This window comes from Glycine soja, chromosome 15, assembly GCF_004193775.1.
Source record: "Glycine soja cultivar W05 chromosome 15, ASM419377v2, whole genome shotgun sequence".
NCBI classification, from domain to species: domain Eukaryota; kingdom Viridiplantae; phylum Streptophyta; class Magnoliopsida; order Fabales; family Fabaceae; genus Glycine; species Glycine soja.
The window spans coordinates 1,041,185-1,065,429 of NC_041016.1; the positions used below are offsets into that span (position 1 = coordinate 1,041,185).

Genomic DNA, 24,245 nt, shown 5'->3' on the forward strand with positions numbered 1-24,245 from the left:
TTCAACTTTATAATCCAACTTCAAAAGGCTTTCAAATTAAACTAATATCTGAACCAAGTACAAATCCACTTGTCTGTAAATTCCATTTTTAATCATAACTCTTACAAGTCTTCTCAACCATCGGCAGATATTTCACATGGAATCTAAGGCAAAATTCTCACATTAAATAATTAATACATGATAAATAAGCCAACAAATAGGAAAAGTACTACATGCTCTCGGTGTGTATATGTGCTGGCCGAATGCAGGACCAGAAACTTAAAATTTCTTTAGCTCTCCCTGCTACCTAAATAGTAAAACTTGGACTAAATTGCAAATCCTTGGAGCCTTCTCTCTAAACATCTCGGGAAAAAAAAGGGTGAGAATAAAAAATTCAACCCTAAAACATAATTGCGGTAAAATTATACACATTTGCAAATGGAACGAACACATGTAAGTTTGGAGAGGGAGAACTCGTGAAAAGAAAATACATCCGTGACTTGTGTTCAGAATTTGATAACACCGGCACCAAAACTTAGTATGAACCTTGTCGGGAACTGCAGCCTAGTTTAGGTGGGGATTCAAATGCAGCTTGGATTACCAGGCATCCAAAGTCCAAACTAGGTATTACTTGCAAACCATTTTTTTAGCCCCTGTTCAACTTTGTCAGATAGTGAGATCTTTGAATGCCTCTAGTTTGCCATTTGATGTGCCGGATTCCGCATTGTGATCACCCACCGAATGGTTTGAACTCCCATTTTCAGAGCTCTTGCGTATCTGATTAAAGGCAGAGTTGGGAGAGGCAGAGCTGCGACTGCCCTCAAAGTACGTGGAGTATGGGAAAAGCTCAGCACAACGCACTTTCCATCCTGCAAGCAAATTTACCATTTCCAAATTTAAGAGTATCAAATATTGTATCTACTTTGGGGATTCTCCTCTGGCTATTCTAAATGGAAATAGCAGTTATTAGAGTATTATATAAAGACACAGTTTTCAAGTTCCTGTGATGCATCATTACAATGTCAATGTGGGTGTCAACAATAACAAACAGACAGACAAATAGCAAGCAGATATACAAATTCAAATTTCAGAAGAAAATAGTGAAAATTACAAATTAAAATTCCCTTATGCAGTCATTAAAGAAAACATAAATTTCCGTTACAATGTAACATTTTTATTTCTTTATCATTTTTTTCCTTAAAAAAATCTGGATCTCCTCAGAGCAATCAGTAAATTGTTTATATAAGAAAGCAAATATACATTACTCTAGGAAATCACAAGCACCATCATACACAATTTCTCCCAAAAGCTCATCATATGCACTAGTCTGTATTTAAAGCCATCTAACATAAAAAAAAATTAAGCAAAACAAAATCCCAACGATACTTACTTAATGCAGCATCCTGATCAACAAGAACTGTTCCAAGAAGTTTATGAACTGCAACACAATCTATAAGTTTCCATTCCCTGATTGGTCCAAGCACTCCATTTCTATTAAACAAAATATTGCATGACTAAATATTACCATTAGTCAAATGAGAAAACCAAAACTGAGTTTAGAATAAAAACAGAGACTTGAGTCTATGAATAACACTGCCCAAAACATAAACATTTGCATATGGCAAACCCCAAGAATGATCAAATAAGTTTCTCTTTCACTCTCTCTAATACATACAGTCTACCTAAGTGTCTGATCTACGCAAGATTCTCCTGTCTCATTTCTTTCATTCATGGGGGATCAAGTGACAAGCTCAATACTAGCTAGGTGAGGCAATAAATTTCAGTTAGCTTTTTTAGCCAGACAGTCAAAATGTGAATAGAATGCTGAGACATGTCAAGCCATGCTAAAGTATGAAATATGAAAATTTCCAAATCCAAAACAGGTGTGCATCACATGCATGAGAGTGGTGTACCAGTTTGAAGACATGACACAATGTTGTGTTAATGCTTAATAGCATGAAACTTGAGGTGGTGTAAGAACATTACGTTGGCACAATATTATTTGGTGACCCTTCGATCAACTTGACAGCTTCAGACCTTCTGTTGGGATCCAAAATATATAACGTTTCTCCAAAAGCAGCTCTATGCGTCAAAGAATCTGTAAACAGAATAAGAAATCTTCATAATCAAGCTTGAAATATATGGATCATCAACAAATGCTCATGTTAATGCTGAGTATAACACCTTCATGTTTTTCAAGGAAAGAGTTATTTGTCTCAAACAGAGATTTACCATGCAGCTGACTGCATAAAAAGAATAACCAAAGAAAGTTAACATTAAATCATAAATTAATAATAAAAAAAAAGAATATGCCAGCGCCCCAGAAGACAATAAAAGGGGTGTAAAATGTAAATAAGAGCACAAGAGAACCTAATAGTTTGGCGCTCAGCTTCTAAGACACTCCAAATGAGTTTCTCACTGTCAGTCACAGGAGCAATCATAGATCCTACTTTATTGAAGAATTTAATCTGCAACATGTGAACTTAAAAATGAATGACTGCCGAAAGAATCATTTTCCTTAATGGAGGAGGAAGAAACCAAAAAAGGAGAGGACAGATATCCTAAAAAACGGGATAATAAAAATAAGACAAAAGGGAGGGGGAACCACAAGCACCTTGCACCAAACTCAAAGGAATGATTTTTGAAGATTATCCAATTTGCATGTACTAAAAGCTAAACATAAACAAATTAAAAAAAAAAAAGAATTTCACAAGTATCCTCAGATATTATTATGTAGTGTTTTGATATTGATAATCATTAAAATCCTCAACTTTCTAATCCCAGTGACATAAAATTGATTTGTTTTTCAGAAAAGAGCATACCAAGCAACGATGAGAATCAGGGTGTTCAGCATCCAACCTCAGTAATTGCTTCACAGCCTAAAAGTCAAAAGATTGAGAACAAAACACATTTTAACTGGCATAATATTCTAAAAAGAGAAAGTGTAACAACTAATAAGTTTTATAATGTTATGATATGAAAAGTAACATATAAATATTCAATTAATAAGCATAAAATCACAGCATAGATCCCCCTAAAATATGTCAAGCAAGACAGCCCAGACTGTTAATTCAAATAAATTACTAGCCTTACAAATTAATTAGCTAGGAAGCTGTATCCCCCAGCTCAAACAAAAAAACCTTGACTTCTCATTTTACATATTTTTACCTGGAATGCAAGCAAAATCCTCTGTTTTCTCATATATAATTCAAAAGAGAGAAAGTGTGTCTCCAATGAATCAGGTGAGTTCTTCTGCAGCAGCTTCAAGTATTTTGTGGCTTCCAACAAAGGATCTTCGACCTAAGCAGGAGAAAATTGCACAACAGCACAATAAACAGTACAATATCAGCCTTAACAATTACAATAACTCAATAAGCATAATTTATCACAATAATTTCCGGGAAATGTATCATTGAATTTTCACAGAAACATTTCACTGTTGATTAGACATTGATAAACCAAATAATGAATTAGGTTGATTTTATTAATACATGCAGAGTAATGAATAAAAGCTGTCATTGGATTCAACAAGGCATTTTAACCATGAACCTATTGTGCACACATACATGGACCCCTCATGCAAAACCACCAGAATACTCACACACACAGCCTAAGAAACTACCAGAGTCACAAGAATCACATTGAAATATTGTTCAAGGATCCATATTTAGAATAATGAGATTTTTTAAGAGATATAATAAAGCCTTTCATAAGCCTTCACAAAACATATTTTAGGGAATGCTGGAACATGATGTGGTATCAGTTCTTGCCACCCCATTCTTCAAATTATTAAAAAAAAAATCTACACAAGTTAGAGTAGGCATGGGCAATATCCATACTTACAATCCAAAGAGCACTAGCATGAGGTCAGAGGTGTCATGTTAAAGATAATATTTACTGTCATGATGAGCCTCCACGGCTCCACATAGCATCTTAATCTTTTGGAAGAGTTGGTTCTTAACAGGTTATACTCACCTATACTTTTTGCATACTAAAAGAAAACAAAAGTATTGAAATTTAACCTGCAACAATTTTTCACCACATGGATCCGGATCAACAGGTTTTGCATGCCGTTTTCCAGACTTTGATATCCCACCAGCACTTGATTCTTCATTTTTTTCTTCTGCCTCCTAAAAAGGGGGGAAAACAATAGCATGAATACTTTTCCAACAAGAATTTCCCCACAGAAGAAAAAACAAGGATTATTACTTTCTTAGCTCTTGCTTCTGCCTTCCTCTGTTTTTGCCTCATTTTCTTTTTTTGAGAAGGAAGCAACTTAGACAGATCATTATCTTCCTCTGTTGTCAACTTTGGAGGAGAATCATGCAATTCGATATAACATCTGCAGCTCCAAATATTACAAGCAAGAGATCATAAATGCAAAATCAGAAGGAAATTTCATTTGCATATATGAATTTAGGCTGAAATGTTAAAGCAGTCCCAAATTGATGCTGTCTTAATTCACAATTCTAAGCACACACCAAAACATGATGCATAAAAGAGAAACTCTTGACCTCTCAAGGAAGGGAAGGCAGGGAAACAATTTACAAATAAATCACTGTTCAGTTTCCCAATGCATGTGCAGTATGCAGTTCCACAAAGCACTGCATAACACTTACTAGCACAACAACTGATGCAGTAAACCAATTAAAAACTGCATATATTCACCTGATTGCTCCAGCAGCTGCTTTATGAAAGTATGCATGTGAATGCAATTGGTCTTGAAATTTAAGCATTTCAACATATGTACGCAATGTCATTTTCCTTAAGCAGTATGAATGAAAATCAAATTGATCTTCTGTAATATCTGCATAATGCTTCTCCACAGCCAGAAATTTCTTGAGAGCCATTCCAAGATTACCTTGGCGAAAATAGCTTTCAGCACCGGCAAGCTCATACCTTCAAAATATAAATGTTACAATGTGTTACAAAATGAAACCATAATATTGCTTGCAAGTACATGATATTACACATGATTAGATACAAACCACATGCACTGCATATCATGCAGGTTGTTGTGTTGATCACCATCTTTTGTGAACAACACAGCAGTTTTTTCTGCCAAAGCCACCTGGATATCAAGGGAACAGACCAAAAGAAAATCAGAACAGGCAAAAGAGAAAACTACACATATTACAGCACTCGAGTGTGAATGAAATTCAAATATATAGATAGAAAAAACCTGATCAGCCTGCAGCATGCGCTTAACACATTCACTATTAACATAACGATCGGCAAGATCCATACACCTAGCCTCATCTGCAAATGCAGCAGCAGCAACCAAATCACCAGCATGCTTCAGTATCCGACTCTGTTATACGAAAACATGCAAAAATCATTCAACAAGCTTTTCCACATGCTATTGACTGTTAATGCAAGTTGCAAGTCACCACTAATCCCAACTTTATTAACTCATTTTCACTAATAGTTGATATTAAAAACATTACTTGTCATTTAATCATTTAACTTGCCTCAGTTTTTCTCTATAACAGCGAAAAGTTTCCAGAGATAATAAAGCAGTTTTTTGTAAAAAAAATTCTGCAAAACTTTCCTCTCCATAATTCTAAATCTTTGAAGGTACATGTTACCATTTGAATAGCTAGAACATATTATGTTTTGGTGCCTTTATTGGATAGCATTTGATATTATTAGATTAAGATATCATCATTTTTTTTTATAGAAAAAGAGAATTGAACATGTTTTACAATTTCACGTTCAACAATACTTGGAAATTGATTTATTTGGCAAGATATAGAATATCTCATCTTGTTTTGTCTCATTTATATTCTTCACTGAAGAAATAAATACATAACTGGCATTTGAACTTTTTTTTATATATTTCAAGAGCAAAATATAGCAGACGAATCAAAAGCATTTATAGAATAACAGATTGCTTGAAATGACATTCTAAACACCATGAAGGCAAATAAATACTGTTTAACAAAACAATTGCAGAGAAATACACCAAAAATTGTACATTGAAGACAGTCATGTGATTGGATCCACCAAATGCAATAGTCAACAGTAACTGGTGATTTACATGTCTTAGTATGGCTATGTAATTTATTTATGCTAATAGCAGTTATTATAGTTAATTAGGCAAATCACAGAGTTAAGTGTTATTTAATTGGTGGTTATATTCTGTTAACTAGAGTACAAATTTATAGACACATAACCACAAATGCACATATGTGCACACAAATTTATATAATGCAAGGACTACGTAGAAAAGAAAAAAATCTGAAACAAGCAGGGAACTACTTAGAAATATAAGCAAAACCTTGACTGAATACAGATCAATGACGGTAGGTGTGTGATCAATAGCCTCATTGATTTTAGAAAGAGCAATTTCATATTGGCCCCGTCTGTCATAATGCTGCACAAACAAAAATTCACTGAGTAGAAAAAAATATGGAGGAACCCACAAAAAAATGTATCAAAACATCATCTAAAAAATGCACAAACCTGAGCCAACAAGAACAAAGTCCACATAAGAGTTGAAGGTGGCTCTTTTTCCATCCTGGATACACGATGAAGATTGGTTAGTTGTACAATAAAAGTTCCAAAGCATCAAAACTTTAATGTAAACTTACAATAAGACTCTTTTCCATTCAATTGTAATTGGAAATTGTCTTTATAACTTATTTCAGGTCTTTGTAATTGGATATTGACTTATCAAATACAACATTTATGAAAAGGACATTCTTCATAACATATAAAGCCACTGAATTGCTTATTAATTTTCTCCCCCTCACTCCTAACACAATAAACATTAACATAAGCACCAAATTTGATATCAGAAAAAAAAAAAGTTTCAAGCTTACACTTGTACTATATGAGCATCCTAATCACAAGTTTATAACATGTATGTTAACAAGCATATTTTAATTCCTACCCTCCAGGGTATTGACTAGTGGTCTTAATTGAACTCTCTATCTCAAGAATGATTTGTTCCAAAATGTCTGCCTGGAGAGTGAGGAAAATCAGAGCGTCACAAATAGCATACAATAACACAACCAAAAAAACCCAAACTATTTAATTTTAATAATACTGACCTTCCCGGGTTGATTGTATAACGAAGAAAGATCAGAGAAAAGAGATGGAATTCCCTATAGGCAACACAAAAAGAAATCCCAATTTAATTTTGATAGTAAAGTAGGCAGAATTATCACACAAAAAAAAGGTCTGTTTATACCTTAGTGAGGAGGGGCCTAATATAATTATTTGCTGCTTCTTGAAATTTGTCACCTTGTAAAAAATCGAGTGGTATTCTCTGAAAAAAAAATTAGTAAATAACAGTGTGGGACAAGCTTCATTTTAAAAAATGGGCTCAAATAGTATTACTCATGCTGATAAGATAAAAATATTAACATTGTGCCGCCACAAATCCAACTGAAATGTATTATAAATCATTCGAAGACACACAAATTCCACATCGTCTAGAGATATGGCCAAAATAGTGTATATAAGCGGGCAGCAACCCTCACCTTACAAGCCGATTATGTAGGGTTGAGTTAGGCCTGTAACCCACATTCTAAGATGATTTGAATAGCTTCCCCCATCAAAACCAGGGTAGTTATAAATAATGACCATAGATGGGAAGGAAACAAAAATTAGTACTAGTTACATCGAGTAAACTAGCCTACCATTTCACAGTTAACCATTCAACAGGAAATCACCATACTGGGGGAGGGGGTTCTCCTTTTGCACAAATAATGTTACAATAATAATTAAATGCCAGATTGAGAGGCTGAAAGAAAGCTATAAAGTAAATGTGGTATACAACTACAAGAATTGGCAGCCCTTACCTTAACAGCAGAAGACCACTTATATTGCTGCCCAAGTGTTCTGTACAAGGCATCTAACTGATCTATTTCATCAAGAGAATAATGGCCATTTTCTGAATATAATCCAACACATTTTTGGAGGCCTTCATAATATCTGAGCATTAACATGAAGCACAGATAATTGTTTAGCTTCAACTAGTCAGTAAGATTGTATACAAGATAATACAAACTGAATATCAAGAAAAGGGAGTTATTAGACAACCATTATGCGCCATTAAAATGAACTAAAGAATCTATGACCCAAAACATTTTGGAGACATTGATGAAATATAAACAATAAAATGAAACATTATATGGTCTATCTGTCAAGGGGGTCTAGCTCAGTTGGTTGAGCAAGGTGCATGACTTATTGTAAACCCCTGACACTGTCTTCGATTCCCACAGATCAAAAAAAATTATGGGGTGTATCCATTTCTTGTTTTAGAAAAGGTTTTAAGCTTTTAAAAATAAGGATTAAGGCATCTAAATATCCTATTCTGCTGTAGCTAAAGCAAAAAAGGAAACATAGTGGCAAAAACCTAAAATGTACATCTAAACAGACATTGCAATTGAGGCATTCAAACCTAAAATGTATGTAGCCAGAAAGTTCACCTATAATTGTCAGGATTCATGGAAAGTAATTTCCGGTACAATTTCTCCCCTTCTTCTAAGTGGGCAAGCTTAACTAGAAGTGAAACCTCCTGTTCTTTATAAGCAAGCTTATCAACCTAAAGACATAATCAGAAACAGGTAAGATATCATACTTCTCATTCATAACGAGTTAAATTATCAAATTACCTCAATCAATAAAACACACATACAATTTTTAACTCTTTCTTTTGCAACTCCTCCAGAGCTTTCTGAAAAAATCCACATTCTTCTAACAAGGAGATCTGGATGAATACATTTGATGCAGAAAATCACCATGTCAGGGAAATATTAATAGTGGCATATGAACAATATAAAAGAATTCATGTTCCTAAACATGCACATCTAGTGACAGCAGAAATAATCACATTCAACAAAACACAATTTACCTCGAACAAGATATCCAAAACATGTAAGTGATGTAACTATAGATGTTGAGAAATTTCTCTATTTGATTCATAATGGCTATAATGCATAAAGGCTATCATTGGCATATACAAAAACTCACAAATGGTGAAAGCCCATTTAAAAGGGTTTGGATCCTCTCCATTTCTTCCATTACTAAGCTTTTGAGAAAATAAATGTTACTTCTCATAAAGTGTGCATCATCCCCATTTGATTTATTTTTCTAAAAGCTTATAAAAATGGAAGAAATGGGGAGGATCCATTTCCCATTTAAAATCCTATCATCTTATAGAAAAAGATAATTGAGGTAAAAGTTACATCAAACAAAAATTATGTGAAGAGGCATTATGCTATATGCATTAAATAAGAAATAGATGCAGCAACAGCCAGAGGAAAGACCTTATACAAAAGCATTTCCCCATGCTCACACCGTTCATTTTCTGGAGGATAATCATCTTCCAATGTCCCTTCATACGCTTCCAGAATTTCAATAGCCTTTGATGCACTGTTTCATATTAAAATGGTCAGTACAACAAACTATCAAAATAAAATTATGCCATTTGGATAACTACCAATACTGAAGCCTGGTTCCTAGCATGATCCAAAGCTTAACAGCGGAATTTTGATTTCAGAGCAATTCAAACAACATCGGATCCAAAATCTCCACCCACAACATTACCAAGTCTCATCACATCCTTAGACCCTACAAGAATAACACACCCACTCAACAACCCCCCCTGCCTCCCCCAAAAAATGGGGAAAATATACCTTGTTTATGAAGCATTGCATGTTAATTATATTTTTCCAGAATTTTCATAATTATTTTTAGGACATTTAGGAATATTTTCTGTATCAAGAACATAGAGATCACCAAATTCATGACCTTAACCAATAATTTTCTTTGTTCTAAGAAGCTGATAGAGTATGTAGTTAGTCAGTAGTCTTGGCTACATTCTGTGTAACTATGTACAAACAAGCTGAGTAAGCTCTCACGTTAATTATGCCAGCTGTCAGTTAGTTATGACAGTTGAATCCTGTTATGATTTAGTTAGAAGATAGTATCTCAAACCTATCATGCATAAATAAGAGTCTTTTGACTCTCCTCTCTGTAATCAGACTTCACATTCACTTTCAATAAACACTAGTTATTTTTTTCTCAAATGTCATATTTCTATAGATCCTGAAATAAAATGTGATCAGGACAACAAAGCAATTAAAGGCATGGGTAAGTTTACTAACATAGATTAAATATAGCAACCAATTACATTATCTCAAAAGCATCAACAAATTAAATGATAGGAACATTGACAAACTAAGGGCATGTTCAGCTAGGGAAAACATTTCCTATTTTTATTTCCTGTTTTTAGAAATAATTACAAAAATGCTGCCTTGTTTTTACTCTGTTTTCTAGTTTTCAATGATTCATACTTGAAATAGTGAAAACAACATTTAAGAAGATAATCCTTAGGTCATATATTATATATTATTTAGTAAAAAGGCAGCTCAAGCAGCTATCATTAGGATAAAGCATTTAATTTTATATAAACAAAAATCATACTTAGAGTTCAAATGATGTGCAACAGCAAAGCCAATCCAGTTCATGCGATGATTTGACTTGAGCGTCAGAAGTTGTTGTCGTGTCTCAACAAAGCCAGTTAAGTCTCGCATTTGAGCCTGACAGTGAGAAGTAAAAGCACATTCACATGGATCAAAACATTAAATACATTATAGAAGAATTCACTCGCTGTAATTGTGAAATATGAAAGTGATACAGTAAAATATCTCTGCAAAATATTTGTATCTGTTGGAACTTGGAATTACAAATAACTTAATTACAATCCACTTTCCAATTAGCTTTAGTTCATTGAGCAGCTTAGATTCAATAGGAAATTGACATAGTTTAATTGCCCTTCTTCTGAATTGTATTCTGTATTAATATTAATCTGTGTATATAAACCATTTAACTAAGTGTGAATTGTGCAATAAAGAAAATTCACTTAAAATCAGTTTTTTCTTATTTTTATCTTCAACTGCATCCTCCGGACTCTCCAGTGATGTGACCTTTGGTTATGCCATGGAAAAAGGCTGGAGAGAGATTTTTCTTTCACCTTTATAGTTAGTCCTACCTAAGTTTAATGAAAAAAATAATTCTAGAAAAATTTATATTGAATTTGATTTGAGTAGGTGACAGAAGGGCAGTAATTTCTAGCTTAAGTACCTAACTACCTATGAGCTTCACCAATAGTCATAAATGAACTTAGAAAGGAAATTATGGTATCATGAAAGTACCATTGTTGGCAATCATGGTAAATTAAAGGACAAAGTTCACGATAAACTTTCCTCCACACCAACAAACAATAATAATAACATGAAGCTATGTGTTTATGATCATCATAGATAATGCCAGCATAGGAAAACTAACGTCAAAGTAAAAGACATTGCAGAGAGAGAGATTGAGAGACTTTATAAGTTTACATATGCTAATACAAAGCAAGTAGAAGCAAAAGGACTTAATATGCTACCTGTAAAAGTGATAAGTCCCGCAAGATTTCAATATTGTCAGGATCTATTTTCAATGCATTTCGATAACACTTTATTGCTTCCCTGTATTCTCTATCTGACCGATACAGGAGACCATAAGCATGCCAGCAAACATGACTTTTAAGGTCATTCTGCACCAGAAAAAGAAAATTAAGCTGACAAATATTGGCTGGAAGATTGATAAATGGTGCAAAATCAAAGGCAACCAACCTTCAAACCTTGGCGAACCAGTTCATATGCCTCAGACTTACGATCCATGCAATTTAATGTCAAACCCTTCATTGACAAAGTTTCTATCAACCAGAAGGGGGAACAGACACATAAGTAAGAAAAAAACACAATGAAACTAAATAATTAAAAGATGGAAAGAGAAAACAACTTCTGTAAGAAAATGAAAAAAAAAATCATTTTTTGTGTTACTCATTTAAAAGGAAATAAAATATCCCCTGACAAGAAAGGAAAGGCATGGACAAACAAGTACTAAAAAGTTATACCTCCATGGTCAGGGAATTTTTTCAAAATGGCATCGGCTGCTTTGAGGCCCTTTTTGTATTGTTTGGTTTCATAGGATTTCTGCAGCATTGCAAACAAGTAAAATTAAGCCCCACGTATAAGTAGACCCCAACCACACCCCTTCAGTTGCTTATAAATTTCCCAATAGCCAAGATGATTAAAATTTAATTATATAAAGCAGTATGCACACATTTGCTTCCACATATTGAGAAAACCGAACTCCAAAACACTGCTACTGGAAGGAATTCCACGGGTATAATCTGAAAGTTAGATCATATAACATAGCTATTTATCTACAGAAACTTCCTTCAAGTCTTTCACAATGCCCAGCATATTCAAAGCAAAGAATTCACTATACCCTTCTTCAAAAATCATAATCTCCATTTATTCCATTATTGATTACGTCAGGTTGTCTGTGCGTCACATTGATAAAAAAAAAATCCCATCCATAGTCCAGGTGACAGCAATTCACAATTCATTCCTGCTTCCCATAGTCGCAAGGAGAAAGAGAAAAACAGAAGGAACAGAGAGAGAATGCAATAAACTCAACGCGCGAGTTCGGGAACTTCCAATCCCGCTCTAACTTACAGAAGAGCTGAAATACAACACAGCGGTGAACCTCACAAATCACAGTAACGGAATGCTCCGATTTTTAAAAAAAATTTGTATTTAATTTCTATAAAGTCTTTATCGGATTGTCAGCGAAGAAAGAAGGGAATAAGAAGATAATCTAGGGTTTTGAGATGGAGAAGAAACAATAGCGGAAGCAGGAGAAAGTGATAGAAGTTGGATCGAGCATAAAATTAGAGAGAGAGAGAGAGAGGAAGCTTACAACAATAAGCTTGAAGAGGTTGGCCTCTTTGGGAGGAAGAGAAGCACCCATTGTTGCGGTGGCAGAGACTGATAGTGAGAGTGTGTGCTTTTTGGCGGAAGCGAAGCGAAGAAGAGAAAGAGGGCTCAGTTGTGGATGGCGTGCGTGCAGTGCAAGTGCAACCCTATTGTCAACAAGAAGCAAGGAACCGAACCACTACGTGCTATTGCTCCTTTTTTTCTTTGCTTCTAAGAATAATATTTACTGCGCAAGAACATTGTGCGTGTCTGTGCGCCCGCGTGCGGTTAACTTCCACACTCACCCCAAATTACTAATTTACAACACCTGTCGTCGGTTCGGGTCGGTCTATAATGGGTCATTCACTCGTCATATTCTTGTGTTAAATCGGAATTTGATTGATTTAATTGTGACAAAAAAAAAATATAATTTAAAAATATGTTGGTATATTTTATATTTTATGCTTTAATTTTTAACGACATAAATAACATACTAGTATTTTTTAATTATATGAATGTGTAAAATATTCATTTTCCTAATATGAGCTTCATTTGCCTTCCAAAAAAAAAATCAATATAGAGGTCTTGTACTCTGAATTCATGTACTGCGTGAGGCGAGTCAAGTTGCATATGCATTGGTTAAGCATGATTTTGGCCTTATGTGCCCAAGTTGCACTTTTGATGTGGTTCTTGATTTTGTTTCTAATGCCTTAAAGGCTAATTATGCTTGTACTAATTTTCCTTGTGATTTTTAAGCCTTAGCAATATTTCTTTTCAAAAAAAAAAAAATCAATCTTTCTGCAAGCAAAAATGTACAATTAACCATAATAATGACACATGAAAGTAGTTATCAAAGTAAATTATGCCAATCTCTTAAAAAAAAATCTTACCATTTTTTGTCAAACAAATTATGTATGCATTGTTTTTAATATTTCAAGTCAGTGAGCTCATGCGTCCTTTCATCGCTACAGGCCACTAAATTTTGATTATGCCAAAATGATTTTAAGACTAAATTTTAGAAATTGAACTCATGTTTTGTATTGAAATTAACCAGGTTAGTCCATGTTCAACCCAATTTGGCAACCCTCCTATCTTGCATCAAAAGAATTGAAAATTAAGATAAATCAATATACATAATTAATTCATTATGAAGCATTTATTAGAAGTCTAGCATGGTACTCATTTAATTACATGGAGTTGTGAAGTCCTTAGGAGGATTTCTAGTCTCATCGCAAAATCCTTGTTGTCATTGTCATTGTTCAATGTCCTTTCCTCCTTTCCTCGAATCTTGACACAATCGTCAATCTATTTCCAATACTCGCGAGTCCTGTCCTTCCTCCTTCATGGTTCACTACCATTTCATCTCTTGCCCTAATATTTCTTAGGTCTCTTTTTTTATTCAATGTATCCTGTCTATGACTATTCAGTCACAAGATATATAAAAGAATGAAACAAATAAAAGGAAAAAAGAGAACAAGAAGGGTGATGTTTTAAGCATGAAAAAATATATAATGTGTGACACATCTTCTCACGTCATTATTTAAAAATAACTGTTAATAACACACCTTCTGAGATACTATTTTAAATACTCATTTTTTTTAATTAAAATCTGTTGAGAATAACAAGATTGTGCCATATTTTATTTAATTATTATTAATTTTTTACTTATGTGATGCACTAAGTGGAAAATTTGGGTCTTCTTATTTGGATTTCAATTTTTATTTATTTGCAATAATAGCCATAAATGTTTGTATAAGAAACATGACAATCTTTAATTGATTTTTTTAATCTAATTGATGTCATGTTTTTATCTTTATTTTTATTTAAAGGAACTAAACATTTAAACAATATTTACTAAAAAAAATTGAAATATACAAAATAACAATAAAATTAATAAAGTAAGTGTAGTATTTAACGTATGCATAAAAACACATAATAATTTAAATTGATATGTGTATTTAACTTGTATTATTCAGTGATTATCTCAAGTGAAAAAATAAACGTAAATAACTCTCAAAAAGTATAACAAATTTAACTTAAATTATATTTTTTTCCAATTAACGTCACAATTTTATTTTAAATCTGATTTTCTTTATTAAATAAAAATGAACTAATGAATAATGTTTAGTAAGAATATTTTGAAATATAAAAACCACAATAAAATTAATATATCAAACACAATATTTAACTTGGGTTATCAACCCAATGTGGTTTTCCCAAATATAAAAATTGGCTTAAAAATTAAAATAGAATGTGACAGATTTTATTTGAATTTTATTATATTTCCACCATACTAATTTAGATATAAATGTAACTACATATAATTTGTTTACCCAGTGAATTAAGTGAGAATTTTTACTTGTTTTTATAAGAAAAAAATTCGTCACTATAGGTTATATTTTATAAATAACTTTATTTTAATATATTGACATACAAATATAATGTCTAAGAGAAAATTAAGATTTATCTAAATAGATCGAAATTATGGATATTTCAGTGAGCATATAATAAATAAATATTTGGTTATAAATTAATTTTAGAAACTAATTTTCCGTGGAGAAAATGAAAGTGTTTGTTTTATTATTATTATTATTTAATTAAATATGCATTAATTATGTAAAAGAAACTTTAATTTCGATTGAAAAAATCCTTTAGTAAATAATTTTATCGTTAAATTTAGTGTAAATATTTTGATTCTTTTATATAAAAAAAGAGTTTATCTTGTGTGTTATATTTTATATGATAAGTTAAGTTTGAATTTTTATTCATACTTTAATGAGAATATTCATTCATATTTAATATATTTTTGGATAAATAATCAAATTTATTCTAAAAAATGTGATATAATTATAAATTAGTTCATAAAAATTAAAAAATATAAATTTAATCATGATAAATTAGTTTTATCATTAAATTTGTAAATCATATTATCATTAAGTTATGATGTTTAAGATTAATTTGATAATAAATTATATTTTTTTTTAATTAATTTGATATTAAGCTATATAATTTAGGAACCACAAATTCAACTAAGAAATAGGTTCCTAAATTTTGTAACTTAAGATCATATAGACAATTAAACGTTATAAATTACGGATAAAATTGTTTCACAAATTTAATTGTATAACTAATTTGTTGTATTTTTTTAAATTCAAAAACTAAAATTATATATTTCATTTTTTAAGAATTAATTTATCATCGAATCACACTAAAGTTTTGTTATTTACTCATTAATTTATCAAATAAATATTTCGGTGATATATATTTATTCAATTTCCCACATAATAATGAACTCTAAGGTCAGCTATTGTAAAAATGTAAAAATGTAAAAATTTGATTTTTTTTTAAGATGTACAAAGAATAATATAGAACTGTTTAAAATTATATGAGCACTGATTATGGATATTTTATTAAATATATTACTATTAGTTATATGTCATTTTTAAAATATATTAATATTAACTTTAAAATAAAATAATAATTTGATTATTCGTTATTTAAATAATGGAATCGTAAATTCTATTCCATATAAAATTGAAGAAATACTTAATTTTATATTATAAATATTTAAACGCTGCAATGTTTATTTAAAAGTGTCTCCAACTGACATTGCAATTAAGCTCTCTGAAAGCAGCAATAGTAGTAGACAATTTTTTAATCCAAAAGTGAAGAAAAACGCTGCAACTAGGCATATATAGGAAATGCACTCTATATGTGTTTGTATATATTCCAATTTTTTAAACTCCTTAAATTTTTCTTACAATTAATTAGACTACTCTTTCTAAAAAAAATTAGGCTACTATTTTTAATATAAATATTAAATTAATCTTTATATTACCAACACATTTATCTGTGCGATACGCCTTGCTTTAAAGCCATGACAATTTTCTTAACAACAACAATAATAATAAAGTTACTTTTGCTCATTTCCCATGCACAAACCGATCAAAATCCAACGATCATTAACACTGATTTTAATAATAAGTTTAATAATAAATATTATATTACAACTAAAATAAGACACTCAAAATATTAATATATGCTTTCCTCATGACGGTCAAATAATAAAAAAGAAAAAGAACAAGACGGTCAACTTTTTTAAATAGTAACAGCCACTTTTTATTTTAATGAATTCTTAATGTTATGCTATTTTGAGACATCACATAAATTTTCACACCATTTTAAAAAAAATAATTATAGTATTTAAATTCATGAGAAAACATATCAGTCATTTCATAACTAATGCTTATAAATATTGAAAACATGAATATATAGAAATATTCTTTATATGTTAGATCTGATAACATATATATTAGAATTTTTTATTAAAATAATAAATCGAATTTTTAAGATAAATCATTTAAAATTAAAAAACAATTTTTTATATTATATTTTCAATATAATTGTTCATGCTAATTTAATTTAATATTTTATACTAAAAATTTGATTTTATAATAAAATTTTACTTTTTAACGAATTTAGAGAAAACATGATTGGGTTCATTTTAATTTATAATAAATATTAATATGTTAGTAATTATAATCGTGTTTATATTATACAAATTATTTCATCATCTTATTTGTTTTGTGATTAAGAAAAATTAGGATAATTAAATACGAATTAGGCCAAACAATTAGCCCTTCATTTAGGCGGTAAAAATTATTGCATTGGATATCCCATCTACATTTAGGTTTGATTCAAATTAAAAAATATAATTTGTTTATTAATTTAATTTATATGAATTTATTAAATTGTCTTTACATATGAATAAAATATATAAAATAATTACCAATCAAGCTGTAGTTCACTTATATTTTAAAAAGTTGGTTTAATTCTGAAATTACTACTTTTATATTGTTCATACAAATTGGTTTAAATTAAAATCAATATTAGATATTAATGATAATATTTTTCGAATAACAATCTGTTCGATTTTTTAAATATGTTTACATGAAAAAAAGGAAACAGTGCATAGGAAAAGATTAAATCATTAATACATAGGATGCTTACTTAAATCTATACGGTAATATATACAAACAAATTTAAAACAACATTAATTAGTAATTATTAAGCACGTGATTATGTCAATATTATATTTCCATAAAAACAACAATATCTCTAAAAATAATATTGAGTAATTTATGAAATTGCCATGCATTTAGACGGGGGAAAATGCTTGCATCATTTCAAATTTCTAAAATGTGTTCAAATTTCAAATTCTCTTATTACAATGCTTCCGTATATAAGTGACCAAAGAAAAAAAATGGAAACAGATTTGTCTACAAACGTGATATGATCTCTATTGAATTCATTGAATTGAGCCTCATAAGCATGGTGTCTTTTGAAAAGATAAAAATTATATTAATTAATGTTTATATTGAAATATTTTCCAGTTGACTGAAGAGAGTGGCTTGATTTATCCATCAAAAACCTCTCATCACAGCTATTAATAATGTATTCGTTCTATTCTAAAATCTTTTCAACTTATCATCACACAAAACCACAACATACATTAATCAAATTCAATATAAATCTTGAAAAGAACTAACAAATTATACTCGTAAATGCGCATCGTTTATAGAAAAGATAAAAAAAATTAAGAACATTGACTTTCAAATCTGGACGTTAATAATTATGTTCAGTACTGGTATTTTGAGAACAACATCCATTGAAGACTCTAATTTGCTTAATATATGGTGTCACATAAAACTAACATTGGTGATAATTGATAGAAGCTGTCCAGATTGTGTCTATTTGGTTTTCCAAGACTCTTACGTGGAACGAAGCAAAGAATGAGCATGAGAAATATGCAATAAATTATTTTAATGGTCCCTATTTAATTTTCACGTCAAAATATGATAAATATAAAACAGCTGCATTTATATCTCTTATTTGGCACAAAATTGGGACAATTAGATTACTTTCCTATTATGCTAATGATTAAATTACGAATTTACCTTAATTTTGAGCGGGATAAGATGATTTGATTGAAAATCCCAACTCATCTCTCTTTATATATAAAAAGATTTTTCATGATTTATGATTTTTAATAAATTTTAACTAATAAGAAGTAAAGTAATATTTGGTGATGAAAAGAAACTAGGAGGTAGGTTAATAGAGTGTTAAATTATAATGAATAAGGTGTAATAGAATAAACAATCGTCAAAGTTAATTGAGAATGCGCATTTAAACTTAACCAAAAGTGAAGGATTTATGTTTGGCAAAACCGGTTCATACTACAAGTAAGGCGTGCAAGCAATATATAATCTGAGAATAGTGATATAATATTGAGTTAAAAGAATAATTAGGTGAATCTAAACAAATGAGGTTTTTTACTCATTGTAAAGCCAATTTTAATTTTGCCTCAAATGACGTCAAACTTATTCATTCTACCTTCAAGACGATTCAATTCAAAGTTGCACCATGCGATAATTCTCAATAAAACTTACCATTATACTTATAAATAACTTACCAATGAAAAATCACTAAATGAATGAACCTCAACTTTTCGGTTTTTCACGAACGCAGTTCAAACTTATGTTTGAATTCTTATTTTGTCACGTAATGACCCTTGAGAATAGAATTTGTGCTCAACATGCCTTGAAAAGTGAGATTGGCGTAAATCAAACACGTTTTGCAACCTGTTTTTCAAAATGTATTCAGTGTTCCAACTTCCACCAAAACCGGTATTGCATCCATATTGAGTTTGTATGAACCCAATGGGTGATGACAAAACAAAAACTCAAGTGCCCCTTTAATGAAGACTGAGAAAAGTAATATGCATGGAAGCAGCAAAGCACATGTAAGGCTAACGTACTTTCAAAAGGAGGTCAGTCTAACACACTTGGGCCTTTTCTTTTTTTGTAATATACACCGTAGAATATCCAAAGAAAAATATAGGTGAACCAAAACCCCTTAAAGAAACAAAGTTCAATCATCACTCACAAGTGGCAAATGTTAGAGGACAAAGTCTTATATGCAAGGTCTATTTCTTGTTCAGTCATCTCAATTGTCTCATCACTATCATACTCAACTGCACCAGAAGACATGGCATTTGTTCTTCTAGTTTTGCTCGTCTGTTCTTTATTTACCTTTGTATTCGTTTTCCTTTCATGATCTAAACCATTTAGTTCCTCCTCATAAATACGCTTACAATCCAAAGCCCGTCTTTGAAGTTCTTCCTTTAACAATGAGCCCTTGTTGCCTTCTACATCAAACTTTGCAAGCTCCTCAACAACCCGAGGTAAGAACATCCAGTCCTCAGTCCCTTTCCGGATGTCCTGGTTAAAGATAATAAGACAAACACAATCAGCTGTGAAATCATATATTTGATTCATCCCTATGATATACTGGAAAAGTATAAAAATAAAAGTATTAAACTAGAAAAGCAATTCAACAAGTCTAAGTGCTGCAAACTGTTAGTGACTTTGAGTGTGCTGACTCAATCAATTCATCAGCCAAATCTAAGTGAAATTAATCAGCAATGTTAGGTATTGTACATTGTATCTGTGATCATAAAATCAAGTACAAAGGTTGCAGAGAAAACTTAGTTGCACCTAAAAAAATGTTGGAATGGAAAGGATAAGTAAATAGAAATTACTAAGTACTGCTGGTGTTCAAGCAAGAAAAAAATTGAAATGTTTGTGGTTTGTTATGTTTCCCAGTTAGTTGACTTCATACCTCCTAAGATAGACAAATCATGATGAATACTCCAATAATAACCAATTGTATTAAAATAAATTTTAAAAATTATACTGGTGAGATCCTTGTCTTACACGTCTGTGAAAAGTGCACCCTTAAAGAAAATTCAATTGAATTTTAAATAATAACATAATTTTGCTCTTTATCTATCAACATACTATCATTACTATGCTTATTCTAATAGAGAGTCTAAACAAAGGACTGCATACAAAATTAAAATCTCTATGAAGGGGGAATTTTTACCTATGCCAGCATCCCCCCAGGGAAAGAAAATATCAGAAAAGTTGCTTGCTAACTAATATGAGTGATAAACAATTTTCTATGTGTACATCACCTGTTTTTCCTCTAGAGAACATATTGCATCTTGCAAACAAGTTAGAATCCCCTCTGCAGCTATTTTTGTCAACTCACTAGGGTCTGGCTGAAATGAATAACATAAAGTTTAGATTCATATAGAGTATAACTATCAACCTTCAGCACAATTAAGTGGGAACAAAAGATATACTATGCTTTTTTAACAAGTGAATTTGATTCCGATGCAAACCTCTTTTTTCACAGTTTAGTCTGATTCTATGCAAGTTCTGAATGCAAATAAGAAAAGTGTAACCTCCAGAATGAACAGAAACAGTCTTTTATACAGGAAATGGAAGATCGTAAACCTTTTCTTCTTGATTTTCCAGCCACTGAATTGTTTTATTCAAATCATCAATGACCCACTTTTTCACTTCCAAAGGCTCAAAGCATTTCCTAGCAACATCGGGGTCTTTTCCCTGGAATATGCAGCAAACATAAAAGTCTATACTCAATAACAAATTGTTTGCAGATAAAATAAAGGTTATTTAGAGACCTCAATTGTCACTTATAAAACATCTTGTCAGCTTTTTACCTTTGATTTTAGGGAGGCAGTTGATGTTGAAAGCTGTTCTCTTTCAATGTGCTTCGGTGATTTTTTGGGTACAGATGGTTTCTTATCTGCACTCACCAGGATTTACAAGAAGGATAAATTAGATATGAAATTGGATGGAGATAAATGGTATGGGAGTGAGGCCATTAGCTTCACAGCTTCTTTATTATGATGTAGCACCTATTTATATATATATTTCCAGCGAAGAAGATGGATGTAAAATGGCTTTAAAAAAACCAAAAAGAAGTGTTTTGATTTTCAAGTATTTTAAAATATAATTAAACCCAGATAATATGATTTAAATAGTCAATAAATGATAGCCCTATCTCTTGTAAAACTGCAATTTTACTACAAAATATATCATTTTATTTTCTATTTACTTTTCAAGAAAAAGAGTAAAGATATAAACAATTTGCATGTGGCAAACAATATAGCGCTCATTATATGTCAATAGAAGTTCCTTAACTTTAGGTCCTGTCCCGTATACAAGTATATACCCAATTATATCACCTTCATTTACTTCAATTGATCCATTTCCTTTGCACCATGGTTTCCCAGCATGCAAAAGGTAACTGTCAATTTCAATCAGCTTCCTTTGGGTGTAACACTCTATTATCCAAACCTAATGCCCAAAAAAAAAAGAAGAAAAGAAAGGATACATCATGGAATATCATGTGAGACTATCATCTGCAAAATATTAGAAAATGATACAGCCAAGAATTAGCATGCCAGGATTAGAATTTCCCTACCAAAATAAAATTTGTTAAAGTTTGATACCCATAAGGCATTAACATTTGACAATTAAGTGAATTAACACTACCAAAACTAGTGAAAAAAAAGGCACAGATTGGATTATGCAATAGACAATCTCTTATTAGCAAATAAGCAAAATGCTTCGATTAACACACTAAATTCCCTTAACACAATCACGGCAAAGAAATGCATATAATCTTCAAACACTAAAACGACCTCCAACAACCACCAATACTTGAGGGTATTACAGCAATTGACATTGAGTTAAACGTGGAGCTAAATGATCAGACACAGGCTTACAATGAAAATTATTCCACGAACAAAGAAAAATGTCTCTGAACTTTAAGATGCCAATGTATTTTCTTGACCATTAAGATAATAGTTTTACTTTTAATTCTATGAGCCTATCAATAATCGTATATCTTAACTCTTTTATAAACAATGGAGGTATAAAAATGACACCCAGAAAAACAGAGAATTAAATATAAGCAGTGTTTTAAAGAATATATAGAGAAATACCAATCACAATCGGATTCACATGGAAACAAAACAAGGAAAGAAGAAAACCTTTGACACAATGGTTCCACAATCAGCTTCAACTTGTCTAAACTTAGGGGTATTTGGAAAAGCACAAACCAAGAGAGTGCAATCAGAGTTCCAATCAGGCTTATATTCTGCTCCCATTTCCATCGCTCGTGACCTCAACATGCCCCTCTCCGGATTCACAAACCCTGAAAGCACAAAAACCACCCCTTCCTGTCCACAAACCATTAATGAGCTAAATCAACATTCAACAACAATGCAAGCAAAACGAAAAACCCACAAGGGCACCTGAGTTGTTCCTTATAAACCAAGTACCAGAAGCTTGTTGAAGCTTTTAGATTCCAAACATGAGGCGGAAGATTTTCCACCATTTTGATTTTGGACTTTGCTCTTGTTGGGTGTCTCGGCTTCACCGAATTTCTCACCTTTGCCATCCAAATTTGGTTTCTTTGCACTGTTTTCGCTCTCATTTTCCCTTGCACTCGTGCATGATGGCAGGCTCCGCTTGGAACCATTGTTGTTGGCACTTCTTCCAGTGTCGGACATGGTGAGAACTACTACGTGGAGGGTGCCAAAGTACCAAATTTGAAACCTGCATTTGGGGGTCCAAATGAAATTCGTAAATTGGTCAAAAACTTCATCGGCGAACAAAGACATGCAAGAGAATTTGAGGATCGTGTAGTGTGTGCCCATTGAGATGAAAAACAATAAATAAAAACTGAACACAAAAAATAATAATCTTTGCTTCTTCCTCTTACTTTTTGCTGCTGCGTCTGATGTGAAACCGTTCGGTTTGCTTCTGTGTTGTGTAGGCACTGGGTGGTGTCGAAAGGAAACAGCAGTAAGCCGAAGTATATATTATTGAATAAAGTACTTGTGACTGAATTAACAACTTGGTGGACGTGCCGGAGTGGTTATCGGGCATGACTAGAAATCATGTGGGCTTTGCCCGCGCAGGTTCGAATCCTGCCGTCCACGTTTTTCTGTATCTATCGTTAGTTATTTATTTTTTTTGGAGTTGCTTTGACGAAAAAAAGCTTGCTCCAAAAGTCTTTTTCAAAAGTTCGAAAATACATTTTTACCCTCTCTTATGTGTTTAGTTTAGAGGATAAAAGTAGAAATGATGAAATTGGGTAAAAGAAGTGTGGGATCCATATGGGATCCACATAATTTCTTCTCCATTTCTTTCCTTTTCACTCAACCAAATATACCTTCCTCCCCTCACTTTTCCTATTTTTGTTTCCGCAAAACACCCTAAATTCTTTCACTATTTTCTTGTTCCTCCACATTCCTTTCTTGTCACCATCGTCATTCGCTAAGGTCCTTGTCACACTATCATGACAATAATATCGACCCACCATAATAATGAACTAGTTTTCTTTAAGTTGTTGATTCAGTAGAATCACTATTTTGTTGTGATGAAATGTATTATGATAATGTATTTCTATTATTTCGACCAATATAAACGAGTTTTCCTTGTATTAGGAGATACAAACACAATACACAAAAACACAAATTTGTTTATTAAAATACACAATAAAATTATGTTTTTGTTATATATTTTGTTTGTAACCCCAAAGTCTCCAACAAAAACACATTTTTGT

At 31.7% G+C, this 24,245-nt stretch overlaps 2 protein-coding genes and 1 non-coding gene across 4 annotated transcripts; 1 reads left to right on the top strand and 2 right to left on the bottom strand.

Annotated features, from left to right (window-relative positions):
- LOC114387989 (N-terminal acetyltransferase A complex auxiliary subunit NAA15-like) lies at positions 1 to 13,036 on the bottom strand. 2 transcript variants are annotated; one of them, XM_028348306.1, is made up of 26 exons: positions 12,745 to 13,034; positions 11,894 to 11,972; positions 11,610 to 11,692; positions 11,381 to 11,530; positions 10,417 to 10,532; positions 9,258 to 9,363; positions 8,627 to 8,698; positions 8,418 to 8,533; positions 7,788 to 7,920; positions 7,175 to 7,252; positions 7,035 to 7,088; positions 6,875 to 6,945; positions 6,445 to 6,499; positions 6,260 to 6,355; positions 5,162 to 5,290; positions 4,968 to 5,050; positions 4,648 to 4,878; positions 4,189 to 4,321; positions 4,002 to 4,109; positions 3,148 to 3,279; positions 2,802 to 2,858; positions 2,350 to 2,447; positions 2,164 to 2,222; positions 1,966 to 2,077; positions 1,370 to 1,470; positions 1 to 848 (listed from the first exon to the last, which is right to left on the bottom strand). In XM_028348306.1, the coding sequence occupies exons 1-26, from the start codon at positions 12,793 to 12,795 to the stop codon at positions 646 to 648; spliced, it is 2,706 nt and encodes a 901-aa protein (XP_028204107.1). In that variant the 5' UTR covers positions 12,796 to 13,034; the 3' UTR covers positions 1 to 645. The 2 variants fall into 2 exon arrangements, 1 of the variants encoding a protein (XP_028204107.1); XR_003661442.1 differs by having other exon boundaries at positions 710 to 848; positions 1,370 to 1,493; positions 12,745 to 13,036.
- Positions 13,037 to 19,464: 6,428 nt separating this feature from the next.
- Positions 19,465 to 23,604, bottom strand: LOC114386683 (DNA-repair protein XRCC1-like). The gene is made up of 8 exons (XM_028346722.1): positions 23,400 to 23,604; positions 22,957 to 23,233; positions 22,666 to 22,854; positions 21,856 to 21,967; positions 21,328 to 21,413; positions 21,101 to 21,211; positions 20,776 to 20,862; positions 19,465 to 20,020 (listed from the first exon to the last, which is right to left on the bottom strand). The coding sequence occupies exons 1-8, from the start codon at positions 23,564 to 23,566 to the stop codon at positions 19,682 to 19,684; spliced, it is 1,368 nt and encodes a 455-aa protein (XP_028202523.1). The 5' UTR covers positions 23,567 to 23,604; the 3' UTR covers positions 19,465 to 19,681.
- Positions 23,538 to 23,619, top strand: TRNAS-AGA. Its single transcript has one exon. It is a non-coding gene; the product is annotated as a tRNA-Ser (tRNA).
- Positions 23,620 to 24,245: the final 626 nt, after the last annotated feature.